The sequence below is a fragment of the Hypanus sabinus genome, chromosome 27 (assembly GCF_030144855.1).
Source record: "Hypanus sabinus isolate sHypSab1 chromosome 27, sHypSab1.hap1, whole genome shotgun sequence".
In the NCBI taxonomy this organism is placed as follows: Eukaryota; Metazoa; Chordata; class Chondrichthyes; order Myliobatiformes; family Dasyatidae; genus Hypanus; species Hypanus sabinus.
This window is the reverse complement of record NC_082732.1, coordinates 34994732-35014554: the sequence shown is the minus strand read 5'-3', so window position 1 is coordinate 35014554 and position 19823 is coordinate 34994732. Positions and strand designations below refer to the sequence as shown.

The 19823-nt window shown below is 39.8% G+C and overlaps 1 protein-coding gene across 1 annotated transcript in view; it reads right to left on the bottom strand.

The window, feature by feature from the left end:
* The window catches only part of mmel1 (membrane metallo-endopeptidase-like 1), a 106084-nt gene extending 90609 nt beyond the window's left edge, over window positions 1-15475 (bottom strand). The window contains exons 1-2 of the mRNA XM_059952218.1: window positions 14757-15475; window positions 14501-14664 (exon numbers count right to left, since the gene is read on the bottom strand). Coding sequence (XP_059808201.1) covers window positions 14501-14664; window positions 14757-14782 — 190 coding nt within the window. The 5' untranslated portion in view covers window positions 14783-15475. The remainder of the gene's footprint in view (window positions 1-14500; window positions 14665-14756) is intronic.
* Window positions 15476-19823: the final 4348 nt, after the last annotated feature.

Here is a 19823-nt window from a genome sequence, read left to right as displayed (position 1 = left end):
AGAAATAACATGTATTGGGTGGTAGCAGGATTCCATCGAGTTCTCATCATGTCCGAGTGCAGTGCCCCAGCTGATGCGAGGTAGACCAGCTACATCATGTTGATGGAGATTTGGAAAAACCAAATGTCCTAAACAGCCACTGTAGAGGGCTGTTAATGGTTAACCACGTTGCTGCGGGTCTGGACCCACAGTTAAGTTGGACTGACTAATAACAGCAGTTTTCTTTTCCTTAGGACATTTGTGAGCCTGATGTAATTTTTAGTAGTTCCAGGGTCACCATGGTCACCATAATTGATTCTAATTTAATTCCATGCACTTAATTAACTGAATTGAAATATCCAAACTGCCACTGCAAATTTTCAGTTCACATTCTGTTTCTGGTCCTGAATTGCCAGTATTATAATTAATCTTCAATGCTACTGTTCCATGTGTTCATTAACATAAGGACATGAGATTAAAAAGGAGAATTAGGCCATTTGGTCCATTGAATCTGGCCACCATTTCATCATAGCTGATCCATTTTCCCTCTCAGCCCCAATCTCATGCCTTCTCACCGTATCCCTTCATACAGTGACTAATCAAGAATCTATCAGCCTCAGCCATAAATATACCCAATGACTTGGCCTCCTCACAACTTCCACAGATTAACCACTCTCTGAATAAAGAAATTCCTTCTCATCTCTAAATGGACATTCTTGTATTCTGAGGTTGTGTCCACTAGTCTTAGACTCCACCACCATCCTCTCCACATCTGCTCTACTGAAGCCTTTCAATATGTGATAGGTTTCAATGAGGTCACCCTTCATTCCTCTGAATTCCAATGAGTAAAGGCTGAGAGCCATCAAATGCTCCTCATATGACAATCCTTGCAACCCCAGAAACATTTTCATGAATTCCGTTGAACCCTCTCCAATGTCAGCACAATCTTTCTTACATAAAGGGGCCCAAAACTGCTCACAATGCTCCAAGTGAAGCCTCAGCAGTTCTTTAAAAAGCCTCAGCATCACGTCCTTGCTTTGATATTCTAGTCCAATCGAAATGAATGCTGACATTGCCTTTGCCTTCCACACCATTGCCTTCTTTACTACAGACTCAACCTGTGAATTAACCTTTAGGGAATCCTGCATGAGGACACCCAAGTCCCTTTACACCTAAGATTCTTGAATTTTCTCTCCATTTAGAAAATAGCCTTTTATTTATTCTATCAAATCACCTCCTGACACTATATTCCATCTGCCACTTCTTTGCCCATACTCCGAATCTGTCTAAATCCTGTGGTCTCTCTACTTGCTCAATGCTACCTGTCCCTCCACCTATCTTCTTATCATCTGCAAACTTGACCACAAAGCCATCAATTCCATCATCTAAGTCATTGACATATAATGTAAAAAGTATCATTCCCAACACAGACCTTTGTGGAACACCACTTGTCACTAGCTTCCAACCAGGAGATGCTCCTTTATTCCCACTCAGCCACTGCTTTATCCATGCTCTTACTTTCCTGTAAGGCCATGGACTCTTAACTTGTTAAGCAGCCTCATGTGTGGAACCTTGTCAAAGGCCTTCTGAAAATCCAAGTACATAATATCCACCAATTCTCCTTTGTCTATCCTGCTTGTTATTTCTTCTAAGAGTTCCAATGGATTTGTCAGGCAAGACATTCCCTTAAGGAATCCATGCAGAGTACAACCCATTTTATTATGTGCCTCCAAGTATACTGAAACCACATTCTAAACAATCAACTCCAACATCTTCCCAATCACTGAGGTCAGCCTAACTGGCCTATAATATTCTTTCTTCTGCCTCTTTTTCCTCTTGAAGAATAAAATGACATTTGCAATTTTCCAGTCTTCTGGACCATGCCAGAATCAATTGATTCTTGAAAGATCATTACAATTGCCTCCACAATTTCTTCTGTCACCCCCTTCAGAACTCTGGGATGTCATCCATCTGGTCCAGGTGACTTATCTCCCTTCAGACCTTTCAGTTTCCCAAGAGCATTCTCCCTAGTAATGTTGGGGGGGGGGGGGAAGTGAAAGATGTGTTTGGTGGTGGGATCCCGTTAGAGGGGGTGGAAGTTATGGAGAATTGTGTGTTGGATGCAGAGGCTAATGGGGTGATAGGTGAGGACAAGAGGAACCCTATCCCTGGGTTTGTGACGGGGAGAATTGGGTGAGAACATAATTGTGTTAAATGGAGAAGAGGTGAGGGAGAGCAGCCTTGCTGGTGGAGGGAGAAAAGCCCCTTTCTTTTAAGAAGGAGAACATCTCATTAGTTCTGGAATGAAAAGCCTCATCCTGAGAGAAGATGCGGTGGAGACAGAGGAACTGAGAGAAGGGGGATGACTCCCTGTCTACTCTATCTATCCCTCTCATAATCTTAGGAACCTCTATGAAGAAAATTATTGAAACATTTTTCCAACTTGCATACAACGACATTTGACTTAATTTTGGATGTACAAGATCCCACAGGCAGCAAGTCAGTTGGATAACCTGTTAATTGTCTTTAACAGGTTTGATGAGGAATGCATATCGCTGAGAAAATCAAGACAATTGTGAAAGCCAATAATAATCTTAAGCATTATCTATGATATTAAAATATATTGCAAGCCCTCTCGAGAAAGGAGACCAAGTTATTTCATTAGACAAATAGATGCCAGAGTAATAAAACTGTCAAAAGTAAAAAATTAGGGTGACAGATATGATTGATGATATGATTAATTGTTTTTATTAATGCCATGGACCAAAAAGAGACACGAGAAAGAAATAATACCCAAGATGTCATTATTCATACAGGCTACGTCAAAGTTAATTAAGTGTGAAACTGCTTTCTCTATACTTTCTGGCCTTGAGATCTCCAATATTTCAGTTATGCACCCTTAAAACCAGACTGCTTTGGTTTTAGGTTTTTTTTATCTTGACAGCTTGGCTCAATTGGTGACAAAATCAATGAGAAAATTTTCAGAAAAGCAATGATTTCCGGCTGTCTGGATAATTTTCATTCCTCAGCCAACTCATGTCAAATGACTAACCTCAATTGTTGAATACAGAACAGTACAGCACAGGAACAGGCCCTTCAGCCCACAATGTTGAGCCAAACCAGCTAAAAGTAAAACAACCCCACCCTCCAAAACTAATCCCTCCAACCTACACAATGTCCATATCTCTCCAGCTCCCTCATATTTATGTGTTTATTTAAATATCTCTTAAAAGCCTCTAATGTATTTACCTCTACCACCATAATGGGGAACGCATTCCAGACGTCCCCCACTCTCTGAGTAAAATACTTACCCCCACATTCCCTTTGACCAAACTCCCTCTCACCTTCAGTGTCTGCCCACTAGCGTTACACGTTTCTATCCAGGGAAAAAGATACTCCCTGTCTACTCTAGCTCTGCCTCTCGTAATCTTATAAACCTTTATCAGATCTTCCCTCAGCCTCTGCTGCTGCAAAGAAAACAACGCAAGTTTCTCCAGCCTCTCATGATAGCACATACTCTCTAAACCAGGCTACTGCTGAATGTAAGATCGTACTGTAAACAGGCTGGTTATTTTGTTCCCTCCAAATGTTCTTCCTCCTCAACAGAATGAAAGGGAAGAGGAGGGTGGGGTAATGAGGTCATGAGGAGGAGTGCTGCCTGTAATTTTTATTCCTCATCCACATCCCCTCTGACTTTTCTTTCGGATTTCTTGCTTTATGGCTGCCTGCAAGCAGACAAATCTCAAGGTTGTATCACTTATACATTCCTTGAAAATAAATGTAGTTTGATTTGATTTGTTGTCAGCTTCAGACACTGTTCCAATGATGATCAGTGTAAGCTTGAGGAAGATAGCTCACTGTGCTGCAAACCTCAGCTCTCAGATCACTGAAGGGTCTGATTCTGTGCTATATGACTTCATTTACCTTAGTTCTGAATTCGACTACTTTGTGTAACAGGCACATTTTCTTCTCATGTGACGGTATTGATAGTTCATCTGTTTTTTTCTGTACTTAACTGTTGCCAGTATCACATTTACTTAATAGTCATTTCAAGGATGTGCAACAGTGGTTATGTGAGTACGTCAACATAAACAAATACATTGCATATATTAAATACTATTTACATAATAAAGTATTACAAAGGATAAAGCTGTATTATTAAAAGAGTTTGATGATTAAGTTGCCTTAATTCACATGTCACAATCTCATAGAAGAAAACTTCTGTTTTATTTGTATGCTTTTGAAGATTGGGCACGACACTGAAAACTTTGACAAACTTCTATAGATGTGTGGTGGAGAGTGTATTGATTGGTTGCATCACAGCCTGGTATGGAAACACCAATGCCCTTGAGAATGGAAAATCCTACAAAAAGCAGTGGATATGGCCCAGTCCATCATGTGTAAAGCCCTCCCCACCGTTGAGCACATCTACATGGAGCGTTGTCACAAGAAAGCAACATCCATCATCAGGGACCCCCAACACCCAGGGCATGCTCTCTTCACACTGATGCCATCAGAAAGAAGCTACAGGAGCCTCAGGACTCACATTACCAGGCTCAGGAACAGTTACTACCTCTCAACCATCAGGCTCTTGAAACAAAGGAGATAACTGCACCTGCCTCATCACTGAAATATTCCTACACCATATGATTATCTCATGTTCTAGATATTTATTGCCTATTTATTTATTATTATATTTTCTTATTGTATTTGCAGTTTTTTGTCTTTTGCACACTAGCTTAATGCACAAGTTGATGTGATCTTTCATTGATTTTATTATGGTTATTATTCTAATATGGGTTTATTGTGTATGCCCACAAGAAAATGAATCTCCGGGTTGTATATTGGGACATGTACGTACTTTGAGAATAAATTCACTTTGAACTTTGAAATAGTGATAAAGGTAATTTCTAATGTATAATAAAATATCCCAAACAATTCAAAATATTTTCATCAAAGATCATCAACCTAAAGTGTGAACTATTTCTATATCCACATATGTTGGCCAGCCTGTTGAATATCTCCAGCATTTAGTTAGTATTTGTAATATAAAATAATTACCATAGTCAAGTATTAAAAATGTAATCAGGGAAACTGGCATTTAATTGACCTGTGCTTAGCAAAGGACAATTACATCATTAGTAGATCGAGAAACACAAAGCAAATAACTTATTGTGACTTTAAATGAGCCCAGCTGTATTTCAGAAGCAGTGTAATGCATTTTGTGTGCTTATGATAAAATGCTTCTGTGATTTACATGGAACAGAGCCGTGAAAAGTTCATTAGTGTGTTAAAACATCTGATGCAAGTGACTGTGTTTTAGCTATAATATTATTTGAAGGACAGCGATTAATGGAATAATCTAAATTATATCTTTTCTCTTACTTTACACTCCATCTCACCCCAAAGGAAATGTTACTATTTGACTCAAAATTAACAGAGAAAAGATTCCTAGATGTGTATAAACATTGACTACTCTTTCTCAATCTTCAAGTAGATAAACATAACAATGATAATGATACAAAGAGATCGGGACTACATTAATAATGGTTAATGTATATAGAAACAGACCCTGAGTAAAATATGTAATCTACGCCTCCCAATCTCTTAGTAACTAAACACGAAAAAGATTCAAAAACAATTTTTTTTACAAAAAGTCCCCCTAAACTAAAAAAAAGACCAAAATAAAAACAAAACAAAAGCTGGGCTGCCATGTTTCATCGGTTAAAATTATTTGTCATTAACTCCGCTCCTCTATACACGAACAAAAAGTTATTGAGAAGGACTCGGAAAAGGTCAGCTTACATCAGATAAAAATGTTGAATAAATGGCCTCCAAATTTCTTCAAATTTAACTGAAGGGTTGGTAGTGCCACTCCTAATTTTTTCCAAGTTTAAACATGTTATAGTTTGGGAAAACCACTGAAATGTAGTAGGGGGATTAGAATCTTTCCATTTAAATAAAATGGATCTTCTGACTATTAAGGTAACAAGTGCAATCAAATGGCAAGCTGAAGGGGATAAACATTGACTATTCTAGCAGCTCTATAATGGACAAAATGGTGATGCACGCTGGGAGGTACCCTGCAGAATCTCCAAAATGGCACAAAAAATATAACACAGAAACGGTCATAGTGTATAACTGCGGCTAAAAGTGATTTTCAAAAGCACGGCACCATAAAGGGTAGTGTAAAAGGTTGAATTTCTAGTCTCTGCTCTTCCCTCATCTTCCAATTCATACAGCTATTCCTCATTCTATTAACCTACTCACTTATTTCCCTGGTCTTCTTCCTCAAGCTGTCTTCTACATTCCCAGTTCATTCTGCACTGTCCTTCTCTATTATTCTCATAGTTGCAATATTTCTTTTATGTTATATATTTAGAGATCAGAATCAGAATCACAATCTCAATCATTTTTTATTATCACCAGCCTGTGTCATCAAATTTGTTAACTTAGCAGCATAGTATAGAAGAAAGAAAGAAAATAAATAAATAGTAAATCAATTACAGCATATATTGAATAGATTAAAAATCATGCAAAAAACAGAAATAGTGTATATTAAAAAAGTGAGGTAGTGTTCAGGGGTTCAATGTCCATTTAGGAATCGGTTGGCAGAGGGGAAGAAGCTATTCCTGAATCGTTGAGTGTGTGCCTTCAGGCTTCTGTACCTCTTACCTGATGGTAACAGTGAGAAAAGGGCATGCCCTGGGTGCAAGAGGTCCTTAACAATGGATGCTGCCTTTCTGAGACACCACTCCTTGAAGACGTCCTGGGTACTTGGAAGGCTAATAACCAAGATGGAGTCGACTAAATTTACAACCCTCTGCAGCTTCTTTCAGTCCTGTGTAGTAGTCACCACCCATACCAGACAGTGATACAGCCTGTCAGAATGCTCGCCATAGTACATCTATAGAAGTTTTTGCGTGTATTTGTTGTCATACCAAATCTATTCAAACTCCTAATGAAGTATAGTTGCTGTCTTGCCTTCTTTATAACTGCATCGATATGTTGGGACTGGTTTAGGTCCTCAGAGATCTTGACACTCAGAACTTGAAACTACTCACTCTATCCACTTCTGATCCCTTTATGAGGATTAGTATTTGTTCCTTTGTCTTACCCTTCCTGAAGTCCACAATTAGCTCTTTCATCTTAGTGACATTGAGTGCCAGGTTGTTGCTGTGACACCACACCACTCGTCGACATATCTCGCTCCTGTACACCCTCTCATCACCATCTAAGGTTCTACCAACAATGGTTGTATCATCAGCAAGTTTATAGATGGTATTTGAGCTATGCCTAGCCACACAGTCATGGATATAGAGACAGTAGAGCAGTGGGCTAAGCACACACCCCTGAGGTGCACAAGTGTTGGTCATCAACAAGGAGGAGATGTTATCACCAATCCGTACAGATTGTGGTCTTCTGGTTAGGAAGTCGAGGATCCAATTGCAGAGAGAGGTACAGAGGCCTACGTTCTGAAACTTCCGAATCAAGATTGTGGGAATGATGGTATTAAATGCTGAGCTACAGTCGATAAGCAGCATCCTGACATAGGTATTTGTACTGTCCAGGTTGTCTAAGGCTGTGTGAAGAGCCATTGAGATTGCATCTGCCATTGACCTATTGTGATGATAGGCAACTTGCAATGGGTCCAGGTCCTTGCTGAGACAGTAGTTCTGTCTAGTCATGAACAATCTCTCAAAGCATTTCATCACTGAGTGCTACTGGTCAATACAGCGTGGTAACAGGTCCTTCTGGCCCAATGAGCCACATTGCCCAATTACACCCATGTGATTAACTAGGCTACTAACTTGTATGTCTTTTGAAAGTAGGAGGAAACTGGAGCATCTGGAGAAAACCCACACGGTAATGGAAGGAGCGTACAAACTCCTTAGAGAAGGCATCAGAAATGAAACCAGGTCGCTTGTGATGTAATAGTGTTACACTAAACTGCTATCTTACCGTACCACCCCCAAATCTATTAGAAAGGTGTGAGATTTTAAGTAATGGTGTTTTGAAGTTTTGGAGAGTGAAGCATCAGAGAAAGTTAAGTGAGTATGCAGTGCAGAATAATAACCAATCGACCTACCAATCAATACATCTTTGGACTGTGAGAGGAAACCAGAGCACCCGGAGGAAACTCACACAGTGACAGACAGAACACACAAACTCCCTACAGGCAGCGGTGGGAATTGAACCCAGGTCGCCTGTACTGTAATGCATTGTGCTAACCACTACGCTACTGTGCCACCAAGATGTAGTTTCTCATTGCATTTCACAGAACTGAGGCAGAACTGAACATCAGAAGTGTACACATAGGAGGAAGAAAATGATATTAGCGTTCCTCAAAAAGACGCAACTAACAATCTGCTGGAGGGACTCAGCATCTGTTGAAGGAAAGGAATTGTCGAGACTTTGGGTGAAAACCCTGTCTCAAATATGTTGTGCTGATCACCACTGACATCAACAATCAATGCACTTGGAATACCTGTAACACCGTGATCATTTAAAAAAATTATAGTACCTTTAGCTCTATTAATTAGAAGGAACATAATGAAGCAGTTGTGCTGAATCTATATTACTTAGGAGCCATTGTCATGGAGATTGGAAGCTGTCCAATACTTTGTTCATGTGGTCACTCTTCATCAATGGGAGCTTAGACATGCACATTCATTTTTCAACAGCTAGCACCACCTTCACTTATGGTTCCTCTGGCATGCAGCTTCCAGGCAAAATCCAAGATGACATGTAAGAAGCAGAGGCATTTAGTCCCTTGCCTCTGTTTCACCATTGAATGAGACCATCCCTATTTACCAAACTGTGATCCACATGCCCAGATCCCCTTATCTAACAAAAACAGATCAAACTCCATGTTACTCTCACATTTGATCCCAAAAGCAGAAACTGATGTTGTCAAACATCCAAAGTTATCAAGGACACCCACCATCCAGGCCATGCTCTCTCTCACTGCTGCCATTGGGAAGGAGGATCTGGAGCCTTAGGTTCCAGACCACTGGGCTCAGGAACAGTTACTACCCTTCAACCATCAGGCTCCTGAACCAGTGTAAATAACTTCACTCAAATCTAGTCTGAACTAATTCCACAGTCTATGGACTCACTTGGAAGAACTCTACAACTCAAGTTTGCAGTATTATTTATTTACTAAAACCTTTTATCTTTTGCGTAGTTTGTCTTCTTGTTGTTGGTTGATTGTCAGTCTATGTTTGTGTTTAGTTTCTCAATGATTCTTATGTATTTTGCTGTTTTATTGTGAATGCCTGTAAAAAAATAAATCTCAAGGTAGAATATGGTAACATAAACACACTTCAATAATAAATTTACTTCAAACTTTGAAAATTCTCATTATGCAGACCCCTCATATACAGCAAAAAAAAACCCCACCTATATTCCAATACTTCTGAAACAGTCCTGAAGTAATTGCCTACTCCTTTAAGGAGTGAGTTAAAAAATATGTACTGTACTATAGCTCAGAAACATAAATCCTGAAACGGACCCTAATCCTGATCTCAACACATGATGAATATTGAAGATCTATTCTGCTGACTGGAAATGTCAACCAGATGTTTGGAAGCTACTTTATAAAATATTAAACAGAGAACCGCCTATCTCCTGAATTTATTGTGGCAACAGTTGGCTCTTGAGAATATAGTTGCAAGGAATTACCATTGTAAGGCAGATTATACTGCAAACCTATGGGATTTCCTCATGGCCTCCTTGAGAATGGATTCTCAACTGCAGAGAAAATAATGGAACAGCTAAGAAGCAGGGTTTACCCCAAGGCTTTTTAATTGTTTAATACATATCATGAAAATCTCTAAAGGGCTATTGAACACAAGGCAATAGCTTCTAAAAATAGTGTTTGTTTATGTGAGCCTCAATTCTCAAATTGCCGGGGCCTTAGCAGAAATATTAAAATTATCCCTAATGACAGGAGACGTACCACAGAATAGGAGGATAGCCAATATTGTTCTGCTGTTTAAGAAAGGTTCTAACCGCAAATCAGGAAATTATAGGCCAGTGAGTCTGACATCAGCAGTGTGAAAGCAATTGGAAGGTATCCTAAGGGACTGGATATATAAGTACTTGAATAGACATTTACTGATTAGGGATAGCCAGCATGGCTTTGTGTATGGTAGGTCATGTTTTAACAGTCTTACAGAGTTTGTCAAGGAAGTTACCAGGAAAATGGATGAAGGCAATGCAGTGGATGTTATCTACATGCACTTTAGTAAGGCATCTGACAAGGTCCCTCAAGGGAGGTTGGTCAGGAAGGCTCAGTTGCTCGGCATTTAAGATGAAGTAGTAAATTGGATTAGATGTTGGCTTTGTGGAAGAAGCCAGAGAGTGGTAGTAGATGGTTGCTTCTCTGACTGGCCTTGGACTAGTAGAGAACCGCAGCGATCAATGCTAGTTCTGTTGTTATCTATGTCAATGATCTGGATGATAATGTGGGTAATTAGGTCAGCATATTCATGGGTGACACCAAGACTAGGGTGCAGTGGACAGTGAGGAAGGCTATCATGGCTTGCAGAGCGATCTGGATCAGTTGGAAAAATGGGCTTAAAAATGGCAGATGAAATTTAATGCAGACAAGTGTGAGGTGTTGCACTTCAGTAGGACCAACCGGGGGGGGGGGGGGGTCTTACTGAGTGAATGGTAGGGCACTGAGGAGTGTGGTAGAAGATAGGCAGTTTAAATGGTTTCATCATGGACTAGATGGGCCAATGGGCCTGTTTCTGTGCTGTACTTCCCCATGACTCTATGAATATGGGCAGACTGATAAAGAGATGTGCACTGGCTGGAAGCCCCAATTCCAGAAGGATGTTCTTATAGTTTTCTAAGAATACCACTGGCTCAATATTTAGCATTTTGACCAAAATAGCCACCATCACCAATGATAGCACTCTAATTCACAATGACAGGTTCACGATCATTATTTTAGTATGATTTGTGCTATCAATCTCATTGGTTTGGCCTAACACTGCACTAGCACACTTAACAGTACAACTGACACGTACAATGAGTTCACACTAAGGTGACTATCAATCATCAGAAGTGCCAGAATTATTTATACTTGCTTAATGTAAAAATAAATTCCAACTTTATGAGCAGAGATAAAATGTGTGACTGGGCTCTTTCTTTGAGAACAGAGAACTTAAGTCAACTGAAAATAGAAGACCAACAACACTGCAAGAAATGGCTTAGAGTACTATTTTTATAGGGTGTAATGTGGCAGAGATTACTTGTACTGCTGGCACTTCTGTGGATCTTATGAGTGAAAATGGAAGGTTTCAACATGCTAGTTAAATTTCAAAGAAGGGAGAAACTTGTTAGCCCCATAAGTTTGTACCTGACTATAAATCTACGGACAAGGTTTGAGACATGGGTGGCAAGACTTTCTCTTACCATCAGTGTGACCTACAACTGACCAACCACACTGACAGCAAGAGTTCACTTATTTCTAATAAATGCACAACAAATGTATTTTACACCAAGGAATTTAAAAAAAAATCTGCAGATGCCTGAAATCTGAAACAAAAACAGACTCTGCTAGAAACACCCAGCATGAGAAGCAACAGTTACAGAAATATACTGTTACTGCTTCTGGTTGAAGACTTCATTAGTTTAGGGAACAAGAGAAAAAATAGTTAGTTTTAAGTTATGGAGGAAGTTTTCAGATATAGGGGAGGATAGATCAAAATAAATACAGTATTTCTAATAAGCTGAAGGCAGGAATGATGTGAAGATGAATTGCAGAGGCCATCAGGGTGATTGGTTAATATAAGCAGTTAGATAGAAAATAAACTACATTTATGAAACGAGGGCAGTTAAGGAGTGAAAATACTCAGGTACAGTACATTTACATCTGTGAAATTCAGGACTATGCAACATGACTAATAGCTCAAGTTGTGCTAATGGAGAGACAAAAACTGAGTCAATTTCACTGATGGATGATTTACAGAAGAAATGGCCAGTTGTGAAACAGACAGGGAAAGAACATTACCTCCAGTTGTGGAATTCAATATTGTGTCTGGAGGATGAAGTACGGTTGGAGTAAGGCCCAGTGCAAGATCGAGGGACAACATTTCATCTGGTCCAGGCAAGAAGCAACATTCCAAGTTCAGTATCAAATTCTACAATTTCAGGTCATTTGCTTTCACTGTTTATATCACCCGTGGCCATTTCTCTTCTGTTATCCATCTGTGATAGTGGCTCAGTTTTCCTCTCTCTATTAGCATAGCCTGAGCTGCTGAGCTGGTCTTACATTCCCAACTTCCACATTCCTATATTATTTCTGCAAACTCTTAACTGCTCTTAAGACCATAAGACATTGGAGTAGGATCAATCCATCAGCACATTGAATTTGCATGGCCGAATTATTACCCTCTCAATTCCACTCTCCTGCCTTCTCCCATAACCTTTGATGCCCTTACTAATCAAGAACCTATTAAACTCGTATATATACATGTGCACCCAAATGTATCTTGTTTCTTAACTTTTCAGCAAATTCTCTTTCTAACTGCTCCAACCAAATGGCCTTGACTATTTATCCCTCCTGGCCTCACCCTTTCAGAAATATTCCTTTTGTTCCAGCTGAACTATCCCCAACTTCTCTGCAATGTATATCTAACATTTCCTTTCTCAGTTCTGACAAAAGGTCTATGACCTTAAAACTCCATTGTACCCTGAATTGAGATATATTGATCCTAAAAATCACTTTAATGTTAATGTTAACTGTGAATAGTCAAAACTCATGGATAAGTTCATTGTCTTTCGGCACTCCCAACCTATCTTGTTTAAAAACAATTTAGAGTTACCTCATTTCCACAGGTATCCCAGTAATTTGCTCACATGGAGACACATGAGAGTGCAGGTTCAGCATTTGGGGCAAAAACACAAAAAGTCTGGTGGAACTCAGTGGGTCAGGCAGCATCTATGGATAGATATGGACAGTTGACATTTGGGGGATGGGACCTTTCATCAGGGCTTGATCTGAAAAGTCAACTGTCCATTTCCCTCCATAGATGTTGTCTGATCTGCTGGGTTACTCCAGCCTTTTGTGTATCACTTGCTCACATGCTTATCTTTCAAAAGTGAGGAAGTCACTGTTGTGGTGCTCCTGAATATATCTACTGCTATTATTACCATGTGTACCTGTTCATACGGATCAAATCATTGCATAGTGCACTGAGGTGGAACAAAGCAATAACAATGCAGAATTAAGTTTAAAAGCTACCAAAATGAGCAATGCAGGCAAACGATGAAGTGCAAGTCATTACTAGGTCAATTATGAGGTAAAGAGATGCATTTAATACAAGAATCACATGACAGTTTGCATAGCACAAACTTCAACACCAAAAAGTAATATTAATTCAGGATTGAATATTATGCTGAAGTCTAGCTATTTAGGCAGATCTTCAGAAAATAATGGCATGGGATTTTAAACAGCCTCTCAAAAGAGCAGATAAAGCCTCATAATTAATAGCTTTCACGGTACAGCATTCCTTCAGTCATGGACTGAAATGTCAAACTCACATTTGTACTTCGGTCTCTGGAGTGGAGCTGCAACTGAGATAAATGAGATTTGGGAGTACTATAAGATAAGGAACAGCTGCTAATGAGGGACTGGCACAGTTCAGATCAATACTGTTCAAATCATAATCAGGCACAATTTACACTTACACTCAGTGGCCACTTTATTAGGTACACCTATACACCTACTCATTAAGGCAAATATCTAATCAGTCAGTTATGTGGCAAACATCAGAATGGAAAAAAAAATATGACCTAAGTGAATTTGACCGTGGAATGATTGTTGGTGCCAGATGGGGTGTTTAGAGTATCTCAGAAACTGCTGATCTGGAATTTTCATGCACAACAGTCTCTAGAGGAGAGGTTCTCAAACTGAAGTCGATGGACACCTTAGAGGCCCATGGCATTAAAAAAAAGTTTGGAAACCCTTGCTCTAGAATTTATAGAGAAGGGTGTGAAAAAGAAAGCAAAACAAAAAAAAATGCAGTGAACGGCAGTTCTGTAAAAATGTTTTATTAATGAGAGACATCAGAGGAGAATGGCCAGATTTGTTCAAATTAACAGGAAGGTGACAGGAACTCCTATAACCTTGTGTTACAATAGTAGTGTGCAGAAGAGCATCTCTGAAGGCAAGAGGTACCTAGTAAAGCGGCCCATTACTGATGGGCAGTGACCTTGTCTGTAGTCACTCTACTGTCAACCTTATTCCGAACAATTTATTAAACCTAGTTAAAGAAATCAGTTGAGAATCTGCCACACACAAGCACACTCCAATCTCAAATAGCCTAGTAAACAACATAATGAAAATTGCTACAATTCAGAGGGGAACATCATCACTCAGTAGCCTTTCCAATTAAGGCTGCAACCTGAGAGGTATTCAAAAATAGAGTGGTTTCCATTGTCATCAAAGGTTGGACTCTTCAAACTCTTTGTACAATGATCAGTTTATAACCAAACGCTTCCCTACCTCTTTGAGTAGTATATAACACAGCTAACACCACCACTGTGCTTGTCATGAGTAGGAGTAACGCACTGAGTGCAATTTCAATGATGGTCCAACTTTTCTTCATTAATTTTGTTGATTTTTCCACGATATCCATCTGGCTTTCCGATTTGCCCATTATGGTCACACTACATGGAAAAAGACAGCGAGTGCAGTTAAACAAGCATCGAATATAACACAACACAGTAACCGCATCAAACAGAAAAAAAAACTACTTTACATTTGGAATTTCGTCTGATCTTCCATCTTTATGGATAACCCTTGGGGAAAAAAATCCCACAATTTGTTAAGAGTAGGTGCTGTCTTTCTGACTGACCCGCGAATCCTGGTAGCGGGGAAGGACTGCAGATACCATTAAACGTTACATTCTCGCACACCAGGAGAAGTTAGGAATCTGACCGAATAGAACACACTGCCTAACTTTGGAGTTGAATCTTTGGAGGACGGGGTTTTGTGTAAACCTCAGTGTAGAACAGTCTAAAGGAATACTTTAACTACGAAGTATCTTTTCTGCCCAGGTAGGGAAATTTGATCGACGCATTCGTTTTCGAGATCGATCCTTCAAAGGTAGGGGGAGGCAAGATGTAAGGACTACGGCACGCATTTCTTCCTGGATTGACGCCACCAGTAATCGCATAGTATAGAAGCAAGGAATGAAAGAAAGAGGGGTGAAAAAAAACACTGGCCGTGCTCCAACTCAGGCCCGACGTTTCCACACCGGTCAGTTCCATTTCATTTATTCACTGTATCGAACCATCCTTCAGCAGCTATGTCGTGCTGTGCCGAGCAAAACCGTGCGCTCGGAGTGATCACTGCAATGCAGTTTCACTAAGTTTTTTTAAGGCAAAGGAACGAGCAGACGACCGATATGCGGCATTTTTAGGGAAGGGGAAACAAAACTCATTTTAGAGCGCGGAATGGTGATCAGATGTCCAGGTTGTGCTCATACGAAGGCTTAATTGTAGGCGGCGTTTGCGCGCTGAGTCAATTTCCGTCGCGAGTCGCTGAAGAAGAGTAAGGGAATACATTAAGTCCTCCGTTCAGAGTAGCGACATGAATCCCTTAAAGCGAGACCCTACCCTCAGATATATGTTTTAAATGTTACTGCAGGAATATCACAGCATGTTTGATTTACTTGAAACGGTAAACTGTAATCCATCCATCAAGTACGTATTAAAATCGGTCCATTTATCCAAGGTCATATAAGTCAGTTTCTGAATTGTTTCTCCGGTCAAGCTTGCATGAAGCGATCTACTCAATTTTTTTTTTCGATTAAGGGGAAACGACAATGAATTGGAGGATATTTCACCTCAGGAATGCAATGTTCACACCGAAATCCCAGGATGGGATAGGTGATCTCAGATAAACACTCCTGAGAGGTGTTGAGGGAAAGCTTCACCAGTGGCGATGCTGTATGAGCTTCTCCAATGGATGTGAAATGTCGTTTTCTGAGAGTAGTTTTTACCCCCGATGCTATAATGTAGAAAACACGATTTATACAAATCTGGACTCAAAAATTAACAAATCATTCTATTTTATAGGTGTATGAAGATTAACTGTTGACGAAATTACAAGGAAAACTCTTCCATTCCTTGGAGTGTACAACCAAAGTTATGCAGTCAGTTGTCTAGAGTAGGATTTGAAGGTATTCTAAGTACTTGGATAGACATGGATAGTTAGCATAAGCTTTGTGCTTGGTAAGTCATGCCTAAACAATCTTAAAGAGTTTTTCGAGGAAGCTACCTGGAAAGTTGGTGAAGGCAAGGCAGCGAATGTTGTCCACATGGACTTTAGCAAGGTCTTTGACAAGGTCCCAACCAGAAGGTTGATCAAGAAGGTTCATTCATCTGATATTCAAGATAAGCTGGTAAATTGGATTAGACATTGCTTCATGGGAGAAGCTGGAGACTGGTAGCAGATGGTGTATCCCTGAATGGACTGGAGAGCTTGTCTTTTGAGGTGTTATGCATAGAACTGCAGAATAAGAAAGGTCTGACCACATTAATGAAATTATAGGCCACCCAGCAGTCTGTGGTAATTTGTAAGGAGTTCATCAACAGTTGCAAGAAACATAAGACTATGATTGTAGGTGATTTTAGCTTTCCACTAGAACTCACATGCTTTAAAGGGCTGGATGGGAAAGAGCTTGCCAGATGTGTTCAGGGACGTTTCCTTAATCAGTAATAGAAGTCCCAACTAGAGAGAGTGCAATACTAGATCTCCTATCAGGGAATGAGATGGGGCAGATGACAGAATTTGTGTAGGAACACTTTGTATCTAGTCATCATGATGCCTTTAGTTTCAAAGTAATTATAGAAAAAGATAGGTCTGTTCCTCAGGTTGAGATTTTAAATTGGAGAAAGGCCAATTTTGGTGGTATCAGAAAAGATCTGGCAATTTAATTTTCAGTTAATTTTTCCTTTATGCTTTATACTGTCTCACTTAAGGTACTAATAATTGCTCTTTAGAACCTCATCCACCTAACCACTCTTTAAGGTTAGACCATCATAATGATTTTGGGTATGATTAATGGCATTTAAGTTTGATAGAAAAAATCACACTGCGTTATGAGGAAACTGCCTTAACTTTGAAAACAAAATGTATTGGAATGTACAGGCAGCATCTATAGAAAGAGGAACAGGATTAACATTTCATATTAGTGGAATCGGAAATGGAAAAATTGTGCTTTAAGTTGCAGACATGTGGACAGGAGACTAACAAAGGGCATGCTTGTGTTAGGGTAAAGACTAACTGAACCCAGATTACATAAATAGTGTTGATGGTGTCTGAAAGACAGTGGCAAAGGAAGTTCTTGTCTGGAGGAACTCTAAAAATAGAGGAAGATAGATGAGTGCAGAGAAGAGGGAGAGAAAGAAAGGGGGGAATCAAAATTATGCACAACTCAGCAGTTGCTGAAAACTTGAAATGAAAGAGGTGCTAGACATATTCAGGTCAGGTATCATCTGTAGACAGAGAGAAAAACGTAGGTAATGTTAAGGTCAATAAAATTGCATAAGAATTGGCAGATCTGGTACAAACTAAAGAAGCTGATTGAAAACCAAGCTTGCAGATGCTGGAAGTCTAAATTAAAATGAAGAAAATGCTTGCAATATTTCAAGCCAAAGATCCTTCATTTGGCTTGGTTTCTGTATCTCTTCCCACAGATGTGGGCTGACCTGCTGAGTATTTCCAGCATTCGTGTTTTCATTTAGAAAGGCAATTATCTGAATTTGGTAAAATTAGAATTAAATTCTGTCAGCTACAACATGCTAAAAAGGCGACCTTTATTCCTTGTCTTACTTTCAGTTTTGTTGAAACAATTTAAAGGACCAAAGCAGAGAGTTCAGAGTGAGAATAAGATGGAAATCTAAAATAACAGAGAATAGGGAGTTCAGAACACACTCTTGATTGAACGGTTTTTCCACAAAGCAGCCAACCGATTTGTGCTTGGATTCTCCCACACCAAATATAGTGGGCCTGTTTAGAAGTGCAGGTCAATGACTGGACACACTTGCTCTTTTTTTCTTGGGCTCTGTTCCCATTCATCTATGTATTTACATTTCTTCCAAAAATTAAATAAACCAACAGAGATCAGGAATCAAATTTGAAACCTTCCTGGCAATCTTATTTCACTAAAATATTTTTGAACTTTTGTAAGACTGGTTACAATGACTGCTTAGAATCAGAATCAGGTTTAATATTAAAATTTGTTGTTTTGAAGCAACAGTACATTGCAATACATAATAATAGACTAAAAATGACAATAAGAAATATATATAAAAGAAAATAAATAATTAGTGCAAAAAGATAGGTTAAAATATTGAGGAAGAGCTCATGGGTTCAATATCCATTCAGAAATCTGATGATGGAGAAGAAGCAGCTGTTCCTGAATCATTGAGTGTGTGACTTCAGGCTCCTGTACATTTTCCTTGATGGTACAAAAGAGAAGAGGGCATGTCCTGAGAGATGGCAGTCCTTAATGATGGATGCCACCTTTTTGAGGCATCACCTTTTGAAGGTGTTCTGGATGCTGGGGAGGTGAGTGCCCATGATAGAGCTGGATGAGTTTACAACTTTCTGCAGCTGATTCTGATCGTGTGCAGTGACTGCTCCATACCAGACAGCGATGCAACCAATTAGAATGCTCTCCACCATACATCTGTAGAAATTTGTGAGTGCCTTTGGTGACATACCAATTCTCCTCAGCCTCCTAATGAAATATTGCTGCTATCATGCCTTCTTTGTAATTACATACAAATATGCCTTCAAAGATTTTGACACCCAGCAACTTGAACTTGCTCACTCTTTGCACTCTGATCTCTTGATGAGGGCAGGTGTGTATTCCCTCGACTTCCTCTTCTTGAAATCCACAATTAGTTCCTTGGTCCTACTGATGTTAAGTGCAAGCTTGTTGCTGCAACATCACTCAACCAGCTGATCTATTTCTCCCCTGTACACTTCCTCATCACTATCCGAAATTCTGCCAACAATAATTGTGACACGGGCAAATTTATAGATGGCATTTGAGCTGAACTTAGCCTCACAGTCATGGGAGTAGAGAGTAGAGCAGTGGGCTAAACCCACATCCTTGAGGTATGCCAGTGTTGACAGTCAGTGAGGAGAAGATGTTATTTCTGATCTGCACAGACTGTGGTCTCTGATGAGGAAGTCAAGGATCCAGTTGCAGGGAAAGGTACAGAGGTCCAGGTTTTGGAACTTCTTGATTAGAAGTAAGGATATGATCATGTTGTACGCTGAGCTGTAGTCAATAAACAGCATCCTGACATAAGTATTACTATTGTTGAGATGATCCAAAACTGAATGGAGAGCCAGTGAAATCGCATCCGTTGCAGACCTATTGTGGCAACAGGCAAATTGCAGTGGATCCAGGTTCTTGCTAAGACAGGAGTTGCTTCTAGCCATGATGAACCTCTCAAAGTACTTCATCATAGTAGATGTAAGCACCACTGATGATAGTCATTGGGGTAGCTCACCTTGGTCTTCTTGGGCACTGGTATGATTATTGCCCTTTTGATACAGGTGGGAGCATCCAACTGCAGTAGTGAGATTGAAGATGTCCAACCAATTGATTAGCACAGGTTTTCAGAGCCCCACCAGGTATACCATCAGGGCTTGACACCTTGCAAGGATTCATGCTCTTGAAAGATGTTTTTACGTCAGCCTCCTAGACAAAGATCACAGGGTCACTGGATGCTGCAGGGATTCAAACAAGTATTGTTTTATTCTCCCTTTCAAAGTGTGCATAAAAAGCATTGAGTTCATCTGG